The 13,149-nt window shown below is 43.9% G+C and overlaps 1 protein-coding gene across 1 annotated transcript in view; it reads left to right on the forward strand.

Annotated features, from left to right (window-relative positions):
• Positions 1-3,375: 3,375 nt before the first annotated feature.
• The window catches only part of CFAP91 (cilia and flagella associated protein 91), a 52,848-nt gene continuing 43,074 nt past the window's right edge, over positions 3,376-13,149 (forward strand). The window contains exons 1-4 of the mRNA XM_004577876.3: positions 3,376-3,595; positions 9,947-10,023; positions 10,871-11,028; positions 11,760-11,843. Coding sequence (XP_004577933.2) covers positions 3,475-3,595; positions 9,947-10,023; positions 10,871-11,028; positions 11,760-11,843 — 440 coding nt within the window. The 5' untranslated portion in view covers positions 3,376-3,474. The remainder of the gene's footprint in view (positions 3,596-9,946; positions 10,024-10,870; positions 11,029-11,759; positions 11,844-13,149) is intronic.

The following is a 13,149-nucleotide window of genomic DNA, read 5'->3' on the forward strand; positions in this document are numbered from 1 at the left end:
CAAACAGCCATTCTCTGAAAGAGGTGACACCCCTGGCAAGGTAACAGGGCACAAATAAGGAAATGCTTTCTAAAAGCCTTGACTATAAAGGTACTATTAAGGATCAACATGATGGCATCATGAGTTAAACCACTGCTTGTGACTTTGGCATTTTTTTCTTTTAAAGATTTATTTATTTTTATTACAAAGTCAGATACACAGAGAGAAAGAGAGACAGAGAGGAAGATCCTCCGTCCGATGATTCACTCCCCAAGTGAGTGCAACGACTGGTGCTGTGCCAGTCCGGAGCCAGGAGCCAGGAATTTCCTCCAGGTCTCCCATGTGGGTGCAGGGTCCCAAGGCTTTGGGCCGTCCTCGACTGCTTTCCCAGGCCACAAGCAGGGAGCTGGATGGGAAGTGGAGCTGCTGGGATTAGAACCGGCACCCATATGGGATCCCGGGGCACATTCAAGGCGAGGACTCTAGCCGCTGGGCCATGCCGCCGGGCCCGACTTTGGCATTTTATGTGGGTAGTGGTTCAAGTCCTGACTGGTCTACTTCTGATCCAGCTCTCTGCTAATGGACCTGGGAAAGCAGAGGAAGATGGTTCCAGTCCTTGGACTCCTGTCATCCATATGGGAGACCCCAGTGAATTTCCTGGCTCCTGACTTTGGCCTGGCTCAAGCCTGTCAAAGAAATAGCTGGTTTTCATTTTTCATGTCTGATTCCAGGTATAGAGACTTGACCAAGAAAGGATGGGTAGCTGAGGCTAATGGAGAAGGGGTGACACCATATGTTGAGAGAAAAGAATTACAAGTTTAAATTCTCATTTGTCTAGTTAATGCTTTTGTATGCTGTAATTTGCAAAGCAAGTAAGGCTATTTTTGCATATGATTTACATGTGTGCTTATTGGCAGAAGTGGTTTTCAGTTTTGACAGGTAAATGGGTTTTGTATAGCTTTCTTTCTAGTTTTCCAAAACCTCAAGTGTGTGCTTTTTTAAAGTGATGAATTACAGATGAAAAATTGTTCATCCCAGCAGTAAAAACAGAGTATCAGTATCTTTTTTTCCCCTCAGTTCCCTGAACCTTAATCCCCCCAGGGAAATGGGAAGAAAGCTAAATGGAAAGAGATAGTGAGTTTTGAAAACCCAAATCTTTTATGACAGGCCTTTTCCAGCAGCCTGTACAAACTTTCTCAGAAGTGTGTAGGTGTATAAATTATAACCTTGACAGTTGTTCTTTGGCCACACTTCGTGCTTTATTTGCTTACAGATTTCTAGTAAACACTAAAATCAGCACCTATCACTTAGCACATTTTCTTAATCTACAGGTGGTTTGATGTACCTCATAGTCATCTTACCAAGTTTTTATGTATCCGGTACTTTCTAGATTTTTTAAAAAGTGACCATGTGAAGTCTTGTGTCCTCAGTGAATTCAGCCTGACAAGGAAGAGAGTTGCAAACAGTTTTTATACATATAGGTCCATACTTTAGGTGCTGTGGCATTGGAAGAAAAAAACGACATGTCACTGTATTTGGAGGCCTTGGATAAAATCACAAAGCTGGCAAAGGTGGAGCTGAGTCTCGCAGGATGCTTATGTTAATGGGCAGCATTACATTAAAAAGTGAGTGGTGCTTGTAGAGCATGACCCGAGTGCACCCAGGGTCAATGTGGTATGTGTGAGGACTGTTGCCACTCAGTACTCAGTACAAGCAAGTGGGAACATATAGCCAAGGAGCACGGTGGGGGGCGCTGGATGGGAGATTCCTGACAGGAATCCTGCATGGGGAGGGAAATTCTAGCTAAAGTCATCTGACAATCACTAAATGTAAGAATATCTGAAGAACAATAAACATGATGGGTTAAAACATCAGGTATGTTAAATGATATTAAACAAAGTAACAGTGTGGCTAACATTGGAGTTTGCAGTAGCTCCAACTTATTTCCCTAAAATTTGATACAGAATTTACCCAGAGTTTCTTCTGTAAGTTGATTTGAAAAAAAATTCTGTAGAGGAATCCCAGGTAGTACTTATTGAAAGTATTAGAAATTGGGCCCTGCATGATAGCATAGTGGTTAAAGTCCTCGCCTTACACACACCAGGATCCCATATGGTCGCCAGTTCTAATCCCTGCGGCCCTGCTTCCCATCCAGCTCCCTGCTTGTGGCCTGGGAAAGCAATCCAGGACTTGGGACCCTGCACCTGCGTGGGAGACCTGGAAGAAGTTCCTGGCTCCTGGCTCCGGATTGGCTCAGCTCCAGCTGTTGCGGTCACTTGGGGAGTGAACCATTGGATGGAAGACCTTCCTCTCTGTCTCTCCTCCTCTCTGTATATCTGCCTTTCCAATAAAAGTAAATAAATCTTTAAAAAAAAGTATTAGAAATCATGTTGTAGGATAAAAGACTTAAAGGACATATCAAACTACAGCGTGAAGAGTTATTTTCCCCTGGCTAGGGATGGGGTGGGATGGGGTGGGATGGGGATAGGAGTGAGGGAGTAGTTCTTGATTGGAACAAACCAACTATAAATGCCATCTTAGGCTCAAGCAGGGAGATCTGAATATGTTGCTAAGAAGGCGCTAAGAAGGCGCTTTTGTGAAACGTGTTATGATAATAGTGGTGAAAAAAACCCTGCATATCTGTTATCAGTTTGGCATCTAGATAAATAACGTGTTTTTTTTTTTTAAGGTGAAGGGCAGGGAAGCAAAGAAATTAGATTGCTAAAATGTTGCTGAATGCTGAGTGATGGGCATACTAGGTTCATTATTAACACTGGAGTGCCATCTGCTTTCCTTTAAGTCCTTCCATTATGGATTTTAAAAGCAGTATTCGTGCCAGCAGCATCATTTCAGCTGCCCTAAGGCCCATCCACAGGCCCTGGCGGGTTATTGAGCCCATTCCGTTCCCTGACCAGAGCTCGCTGAGGCCTTGGATGCCACACTCCCAGCAATCACAAGTCCCCTGCAAAGGGGCTTTCTGAAATGAAAGCACCCAACACTTCTAGAAGTTTCCGAGATTTCCCAGGGATTTCCGAAAGAAATTACGGGTGTAGCTGCTCGATTGCTGCTGAATTTCCTGAAGCCTTTCCCTCAGCTGCTGGCCTTTATCCTGGGTGGGCAGCTGACAGCTCCCTTTGCTGTCTCTGACTTATAGTAAGAAGCGAGATTGTCGCAACCTCCACTTTCCCTCTTCGCCCTCACCTCTCCCAGCCCTCTTCCCCGGGCTTGATCTTTTTTCTTTCTCTTCCTTTCCCCTTCTCCGGCTTCCATCCACCAGGTCCGGGCTCCTGGTGCCCGCCCCGTGCCGGCCACGCCCTCCACGCCCGGCACGCCTCTCCCGTGCCACGCCACGCCCCCCCGGCGCCCGGCCACGCCTCTCACGTGTCACACCCTTTTACTCCAGCGCTGGCGGTGGAGGTTACCATAGCTACCAGGCACTCACCGGTTGGGCCTTCCTAGCAGATCGCCCGCTGGCCTGAGGAAAGAAGCGGCATCATGAGCCATGTAGTGACCATCAGGGATGCTCAGGCCAACCTGCGGGTGTCTCAGCCACGATGCAGGGAGAAGTCAGGGGCTGGGAGCCACTTCTCCAACCGGGTTTACGATTATCTGTACGGTAAGGGTCTGCTGAGGCAACCTCCCGGGGTGCGAACTGCTGGGCCAGGTCGGGTTTCCATATGATGGACCTGGCAAGGAGCATTTAAAGCTGTCTCCGGACCTGTCCTCTGTTGGTTGGGGCAGCTCCGAGTCCTGCGGGTGGCCACGCGCTCTGGGGATGCCTCTGAAGCCACAGATACCATCGCCTCTCAGAGCTCCATGCCTGGCCGCTCCATGCTGGCCACCGGGCTCCTGCTAACCGTGTTTTTCTGCTCATTTCCTCAGCCCCAAGCTGTCTTCATACACTGCTCTGGGCGTTTCGTTGTCAGAAAAGTATGGAATGATTTTAAAACTTAGAATCCACTAGTTCCCAAGTTCAAAGTGCATAAAATATCCAGTTCTTATCCTATGGGTACCCCCAGCTTTGGCATTGTAGGTTAAGAACATGCCAGTGTGTTTCACATTTGTTTGGCTTTCCTTTAAACTTATTTTAGTCATCAGAACCTTTGTAAACCAGATCCACTGATTCCTTTTTGGGTCAAATATGGACTTTCTTGTGTATCTCTTGGGGAGTTAAGATTTCTATTCTAAGTATTTTTATAATCTTCTTGGCCTCTTCCAATGGATGGTATCTATAGTTGTGTGTTTAATGTTCATTAAACATTATTGTGTTTACTGTTACAGAAATTGCAATCATTTAAATATGATTGTGTTTTCAGTTTTGCCCTCAGTCACCCAAAGCTCCTCACTTGAGTCTTTCTTTCTTTTCAATGATTTACTTATTTTTATTGGAAAGCAGATTTACAGAGGCAAGACCAGGAGAAAGATCTTCCATCTGCTGGCTCACTCCCCAAGTGGCTGCAATGGCTGGAGCTGAAGCTGAGCAGATCTGAAGCCACAAGCTTTCTCCAGGTCTCCCACATGGGTGCAGGGGTCCAAGGCTTTGGGCCATTCTCTGCTGCTTTTCTAAGTAATAAGCAGGGAGCTGGATCTGAAGTGAAGCAGTTGGGATATGAACTGGTGCCCATATGGGATGCTGGCACTTGTAGGAAGAGGATTAGCCAATTGAGCCATTGCACTTCCCACCCACCTCCTGAATCTTGTGTGACTTTTAAGCACATTGTATCACATCAGGGATTCCAGTCTCTTCTGGTGTGACTCTGTACAACCTTTTCCTGCATGGTGCACTGTTCAATGATTACTTACACATTCTGCCCTTGGGTTTTTTTTTAATTCACCCTTGGTTTCATCTTATAGGATAAATCATAATAAATTCATGTAAACTTGCCACCACAACTCTCCCCACACAAAGGTGGTTTGGGAATAGGGGTAAATGTCTGATAAAGATGGGCAAAACATTTTCACTCTGTCTTTTGCCCCTAAGTGTCTCTTCCATAGAGGAATTCTTAAATGTATCCCTGTCCCTTATAAAGAAGGAAAATCCATCCAGAATACACCAAACGAAGGTTTGGATGGTTTCTTTTTGTTTGTTTGTTTGTTTTTCCATTTTTATTATATTTTTGACAATCTTTACATAGTTAATTATGGTAAAAAGATTCAAGGGCTATAGGAAAGTGGGTAAGACTATTATTTCCATATTGTTTCCTTCATGTATCTGAGGTAAAGGGAGTTTTAAGGGAGAAGCCCCACCCAGTTTCCCCAGGTCCTGGATGTGAGGCATGCTCCGAGATTCTTGCTCATGTGGTTTTGATAGCTCACCAGTTATGAATCGCTGCCAATCTCGCCACTCCAAGCACGTTGAGGTAGTTGAAGAATCCATTATTTGACATAGTTCATCATAGAGTCTCTACTTGCCCAGTTTTTCACTGCCAACATATAGCTGAGGTGGTTGATTAACTTATTCTGTCTTCTTTCTTTTCATGGTTAGGGTTCTGAGTCCGGCAGTTTGATTGGGGAGATTCCCAAAGAAACTTTGTCTGAGGTGTTCCCAGACCAGATTCTTGTATGTACTAGCAAGTTCCAGGCCCAGCACAGTCCATCGCCCCAATCAGCTGGTGGTTGCAATTGCTGGGTTGGTTCTGTTTTCATCCCTGACTTCCACTGGAACCAATGGGTGTTGCAGTCCAGCCTGGTTCTGCCCAGCACATACTCGGCCCTCGCATAAACCAGTGGGAGCTGCAGCCTAGTCGGAGCAACCCACAATTAACCCTGCCCCCTACCCTATTTGCCAGTATGTGTAGCAGACTAGTCCAGTCTGTCCCACATCCCATTTTGGCTCTCATACATGTCAATGGGTATTAAAGCTTAGTTCCATCTAACCAGCTCAACTATCCAGCCCTCACGGATGTTGTTGAGTGTCTCTCTGTCTAGCCACCCCAGCCCCTGTCCTAGTTTTCATGCCCTCCAGTGGTAGTGGTATCCCAAGAGGGAGGAGCCCACTATTTCCCTCCCAGGCCTCTCCCACTCCCGGATTATGCACTCTTCGGGTGGTTCTGTGGTTAGACTTGACAGAACTAGCCCCTAGTGCCAGCTTCTGCCAGCTGATGCTGTGGCTAAGCCCAAACAACCCTCACCCACTCGAATTTTGTTTGCACCAGTAGGAATAATCAGCCCAGCCTGGCTTTTCCCTGATCAAGGACACATGAGGCGCACAGGTGTTGTAGCCCTGCTTAGTCTGGTCTGCCCCCATCCCAGCTCACTCTCTACAGTGGGAGTAGCTGTCCAGCAAGGGAGCCCCCCCATATTCCCCCTGCCGACTCTGCCCCCTCCCTTCCTGGTTCTCACGCGTGCTGGTTGGGCACTGTGGTCACATCCAGTACAGGCAACCTCACCTTGGCATTCTGTATTGTGCACTGGTTTTTGTTGCGACCGAACCTGGCTCAACCCGCACTCTGTTCCGGTGCTTGGATTTGCCAGTGGTTGATGTGAACTGATTCAGCCTGGTCTGTCCCTGACCCATGCCAAATGTGTGCCAGTGAAACACTCTCCATGGCCTGCTCTGGGCTGTTTCCTATCATGTTTTTTGCGCTTTCCTGCTGGGTCTGTATTCTGCTAGAGGAGTTGCCCAGGCTGCTCCATCAGAAACTCTCCTAATGCCAGATTTTGCGCATACCAGGGGGTCCATGAGCCAGCCCTACTCAGTTCACCTCCTGTCGTAGCAGGAACGGTGGTTTTTCCTGACTGGCCTTCAACCCCAAACTGGTCCTTACTGTTGGATGTTTCAGTCCAGCCATGGCTCGTCCATACCCACATACGGCTCATACGTGGCTCAGTAGGGGTTGAGACCTAGCCTAGTCCGTCCCACATCTACCCTGGTCCTCCAGAACACAAGAAGTTGTTGGGGTCTGGCCCAGCTCAGTGCATCCAGTCCCAGTCCACACTTGTGCCAAGGGACACTGCAACTGTATCCTGATCAGAAAGCAGCCCCCATTCCAGCACACGCGCCCCTTGGTGGGAACCTCAACCCAGCTAGTGTGTCCCCTTAGTTCCCCAACCGGGCCTGTTCCCGGCCATAGATCATGCATGCCAGTGGTTACTCTGACTCAGCTTGTCTCAGCCCCTCACCTGTACCGATCCCTGCCTTAGACACTGTGACTTAGCATCCCTGGCTCACACAGACCGGTAGGTGCAAGAGCCTAGCTCAGGATGACCTGTGCTCCATCCTAGTTTCTAGTTTTGCTCTTGGGTTAAGGTTTGCTCAGTTCTGCCCAGTACATCCTGTTCCATTACCAATTCACACATTGGCCAGCCATTGGAGCTACTTTGCACACCTTGTCCGACCCCCAGGTCTGGACCACATGTTCACCAGTGGGAGCTATGACTCACCAGGGGAGTTTCCCAAGTTCCTCCATTTGATCCTCTCCCAGACCCAGTTCTCATACATGCCATTGGGTTTTAGGCCAGGTCCCAGCGAAGTCTGGCCTTGCATCTGGCCTTGTATGAGCTGGTGAACATTGCAACCCGGCCCAGGTTTGGGTGATTTCAATAAAGCAGGTGGTTTTTTAGCTGTTTGAGACCAGGGAACAAAGGATAGCCTGGAGACCTGGACAGGAAGGTTCATAGCTAAGGTTCTGTGAGTCCCTGCTCTCTTTTTGTACCTTATGTGTTTTTTTTTCTTCTGTTAGAGTTGAAAGACTTAGAAAATAAAAATGCAAGCTATGCAGATAAGTGTGGATTTGGGAAACAGAACTAATATAGTTTTCCTATGCATTTTTCATTCTATGCAATACTTAAGATTTACTAAGATGTTATTATTTAAAGCTCAAGTTTAAATATTCTGAATTTTATTTGGCAAATCTAGGATTCTTTCTATGCCTGTATTTCCATCTTCTTTTGATGGAAAGCCCATCACTTATGATCTTTTAATCCCAAACTCACCATCAATTGAATCGAGTCTTCCTCTCTCTTAGCCAAAAATTTAATGAAGAAATTAGATCAGTTTTTTGCCAACCAACGAGTCAACTTGCCTTGGAAGAAATTCCTGGCTTACCAAAACAGCTATGGTGGCAGCATATAACATCAATAGGACAAACACAAATATGTTTCCAAACTCCTTTACCCTTTGCCTGGAAGCTTAGTGTGATCACTCCTCCCAGGGATTTTCTCTCACCTATTTTCTCTTTCCCTGGCTTATTCTGCTTCATTCAGAACATAGTATGAAGGTATTTCAAAAAAAGTTCGTGGAAAATGGAATGAAAAGATAGTTTATTTGGTGCATACCTTTTTTTCTTGAAATTGTATGTGCTCATGGCTAGTTGATAACAGATGAAAGATTAAAGACAGCCTGAGCCTCATGCAGCCTTCCAACCTTGATGAACTATCCAATGTCCACAGCCACTAGATGGCTTTTGCTTGGTAACTATGTCATTGCTAGGTTTCACAAATTGACTGACATTATCCAAATTCAAAACAGCATTGATTTATGAATCTCCGTTGGGAAACAGATATGAGCAAGTTGCCTAGACTACTGGGTCAGGTCCTTAGATGTCAGTCTATTTAGGAAATACAGTCTGTGTCTGAAGACTGCTTGTGAGTTTGATGTAAAACTGATCAATTTTAAAGAATGGTATAATCAACCATAAACTCAATTTATCATTCTATGCCTAATAAGCAGATACTTATAACAACAAGTCACTTTCATGGAATTTGGATAAATAACTTTTTTTAATCTTATTTTATTTTTATTGAAAAAGCAGATATACAGAGAGGAGGAGAAACAGAGAGGAAGATCTTCTGTCCAGTGTTTTATTCCCCAACTGGCCACAACAGACAGAACTGAGCTGATCCAAAGCCAGAAGCCAAGAGCTTTTCCAGGTCTCTCACGCGGCTGCAGGGTCTCAAGGCTTTGGGCCGTCCTCGACTGCTTTCCCAGGCCACAAGCAGGGAGCTGGATGGGAAGTGGAGCTGCCGGGATTAGAACCGGCGCCCATATGGGTTCCAGACACATTCAAGGCAAGGACTTTAGCCGCTACACTATCATGCTGGGCCCTTGGAGAAATGACTTAATCCTATCATCAGGATGCTTATAAACATAAGGGATAAATTCCCCCCCCAAAAAAGAAGTCGACTTTCTTTATTTCTTGTTAGAAAAGAAATATCTCTCATTAAACATTTTTCTTACCATGCTTGTCAATTCTCAGTGCTCCTGCTGTGGCATCTTCCTGATTTACTGAACATAGGAGATTGTACCTAATTGACTGTTTCTCTCGCTTACTCAAAATTTTTTCTTTTCTTTTTTTTTTAAAAGATTTATTTTTATTGAAAAGTCAGATATACAGAGAGGAGAAAAGAAAGAGAGGAAGATCTTCCATCTGTTGATTTGCTTCCCAAGCGGCCACAGTGGCCAGAGCTGCACAATTCTGACGCCAGGAACCAGGAACCTCTTCTGGGTCTCCCACGTGGGTACAGGGTCCCAAGGCTTTGAGCCGTCCTCGACTGCTTTCCTGGGCTACAAGCAGGAATTTGGATGGGAAGTGAGGCCGCCGGAATTAGAAATGGTACCCATTTGGGATCCCAGTGCATGCAAGGCAAGGACTTTAGCCTCTAAGTTACTGTGCCAGACCCAAAATCTTTTCTCTGCAAATAGTTCTTAGACTATCTAGGCCCAGAAAGAGATGTGTTCATGGGAGAAAAGAGGGTGTTTGGAGTGCTGTCCTTGAGAACATGCGAGGCTTTCTCTATATTTTCCAATTCTGTAAGCTAACTTTGAATACACAGAGAAGAAAGGCATTTAACAGACTCTCATTGGTAGATGTGGTAGAGTAGCAGGGCCATGAACTTCTTTGTAGTATATAATATCTAAACTTTGTAATTTGTGTTCCAGTAAAGAAATTGCATTGCTTTGGCATTATTCTCAGCCTAGGAGTAGATGCAATCTATCCCTTTTGTAATTTTATTGTTTATTTTGCAGATCCATTGTTTACCGTGTCAAGTAAGAAAGAACATGCACAAGCAAATATCCAAGCCATGATGCTTCGAAGTCGACTGGTAAGTCTAATTCAACTAATGAAACCAAATATAGCATCTAGTTCGGATTACTAGATCAGATCGACTGGATTGTAGGTTCTGCAGCAATTACTTTACCATTATTGCTAGGGGACAAGGCATCTTACTCATCATCAATGGTAACCCATTGTGAAGGTTAATGAGATAATACTGAGTAAAGGGCCCATAAGCTGATTTGTTTCAACTGGAAAAGTCATATATGCTTGTTTTAAAAGAATTCAAGTGGTACAAAAACACGTATGGTATGAAGTACATTCTAGACTTATGCCAACACAGAAACACTCATTATTGTCAGTTTGACATTCTTTTATTAGAGATATTTTGTGTATAATAAGTCTTCTTCCTATGCTATATATTTACTTATTCTAAAAGTTGAGTTACAGAGAGAGAAGGAGATGGAGGGAGAGAAGGAGGGAGGAAGGAAGTGAAGGGGGGGGGAGAGAGAGAGAGAGAAATTCTCTACTAATTTATTCCTCAAATGGCCGCAACAATTAAGGCTGGGGCAGGCTGAAGCCACGGCTTCTTCTGGGTCTAACCCATGGATTACAGAGGTCCAAATACTTTGCCAATTTCCACTGCCCTTCCCAGGCCATTCGCAGGGAGCTGGATCAGAAGTGGAACAGCCAGGACTTAAACCAGTGCCCATATGGGATGCCAGTGTTGCAGGTGGCAGCTTTACCCACTTCTCAACAATGATGGCTCCTATATATGTTGTTTTGTATCTTTTTATAAAAAGTTTGTCATTATAATATTATAAGTATTATAGCTTTAGAAAATCTGCTGGCATAATTTTGTTCTTTTCCTCCTTGTTTCCATTTTCTAACATTAGAGGAAAATTCCAAGGTTTAGAGCCATGTTCAGCAGCCTGAACCATTATCCAAGTTATTCTCTATATTTGAGCAAATCAGATCCTGTCCCACCATTCATCAGTCGGGAATGGAAGGGACATGAGGAAAAGCACAAAGAAGCCCTCTGGCGGCTTGCCGTGTAAGTATTGGATGGATTCCGCTCCTGAAACTACTCATGTTTTAAATTAATCTGTTTTTGAGAGTTTTTATTTATTTATTCTGCATGACTGGAAGGTGTAAAGCTGAAGTGTTATACATAGGTCAAATTCTGTCTCTCTACCCCTTTGAGCCAAACAAGCTTGATTTGTGAACAACAGTTGTAGGCTGATGGAGCAGTAGGTGCTCTCAGAAGGTGGAGAGGTGAGAGATCGGTATTAAATGACAATTTCTCATCAGAGTAGGGGCTGACTGCATTTGTCCTTTGGTCCATCTAGAAATTGTTCTTTTCTGCTAATGTTTTGGACTCTTGCAGGCAGAGTACCTTTAAAGATGAATCTCTTAAAATCATTCACCTTTTAATTAAAGTTTAAATTTGCTAAATTAAAAATAATTACATCTTTCAGCCTTGACATTTATAATTGTCTTAAAACTTTGTTATTCTCATCTGAGTTTAATTAAAATTGGGCATTTATAGTTGAGATGGTTCATAAGTCTATACTTTTCACAATTCTCATTTCTTTTTACTGGATCTTAGTTTCCTGCTTTGGGGAAATAATCATATTCAGTTTAAGAAGCAGGCTAATCAGGTGCATGGGATAGAATATTTTGTTTTTAATATAAGATACTTTGTGTATCTCAACACTTTATAGACATCATGTGGAAGTGATGTTTTAGACTTCAATAATGTTTTTTTTTCTTGGTTCTTTTTAGAATGCATCCTTCTTTCCAGCTGCCAAAAGAAACTTATGAGGATCCTGATGTTACTGGAAAGAATCGCTATAAATACTTTGACAGGTAGAAAGTAGTTCATGAACACTTGAGCCTCATGATACTAGAGAATCTCTTTATGATGACAATACAGCTAAGATTTTTAAGTTCACGCATTGCCAGGCATCGTTTGAAGTGCTGTAAATATGCATTGTCCAATCTTCATAGTAGAAATGAGACAAATGGACACTTCAAGAAGTTCATAGAAAATGGAGTTAACAGATAAGTTTATTTTGGCATAAAACATTTTTGAAATTCATGCCTTTTTTTCCCATAATACATATTTTCCATAAACTTTTTAATGATCTCCTCATATGTTATTACCATTTTACCAAAAATGAGGCTGAGACAGACAGGAGAAGTAAATTTCTCAGGGTCGTGTAAGCCAGTCAGTGGCAGAACTAGGAGTCTTACAAGGCCTGAGGTACTCCAGAGGTTACTGAGTAAAATTGCCACTTACGTATCTGAAAAGGAAATGATGTCACTATTTTCATCTTTTACACTTAATCTGATGAAATGAGACATAGCAGGAATACCACAAAGCCATACTTTTGATGTGGAAAATTAGGTAAAAGTGCTCAGATGAACAACCTCTGCCCTCTGTGAATGTCACCAAACCCAGCATGGCTAAAAGAGTCACTTTATTTTGTTTGTTTAACATTCATGTGATGAGCATGTATTCAGATCAAATGAAAATAAGATGGGAATTGACTAAAGGTCTCACCTGAGTTAAGAAAGCATTTTTTTAAAAAGATTTATTTTTTTTTTCTTGTGATGGAGATTTATTTAGAGAAGAGACAGAGAAAGATCTTCCATCCACTGGTTCACTTCTCAAATGGCCTCAATGGCCAGAGTTGAGCCAGTCCAAAGCCAGGAACCAAGAACCTTCTCTGGGTCTCTCACATGGATTCACAAGGACTTGGGCCATCCTCTACTGCTCTGGGAGACTGCAAGCCAGGAGATGGATTGGAAGTGGAGCAGCTGGGACACAATCCAGCACCCCCATGGGATACTAGTGCTTGCAGGTGGAGGATTAGCTGGTTGAGCCACCACACCAGCCTCCAGAAGGCAATCTGGATGGTGCTGTCTAAACTTACTTGAGAATAGAAAATTCTAGTTCACATCTTTATTATTTACATATGTACATGTTGTCCAAAGACTTCATTATTTGAAAAGCGGAGTTACAGAGAAGCAGGGAGATAGAGGTCAGTGGAGCACCTGGGACTCAAATCAGTGCTCATACGGGAAGCAGGTGTCACAGGTGACCTCTAAATGAGCAGCCTGTAAATGGAAATTTTGTGATGTAGTTTTTCTCCATTCTTAACTAAGTGTA

Source organism: Ochotona princeps, chromosome 3 (assembly GCF_030435755.1).
Source record: "Ochotona princeps isolate mOchPri1 chromosome 3, mOchPri1.hap1, whole genome shotgun sequence".
In the NCBI taxonomy this organism is placed as follows: domain Eukaryota; kingdom Metazoa; phylum Chordata; class Mammalia; order Lagomorpha; family Ochotonidae; genus Ochotona; species Ochotona princeps.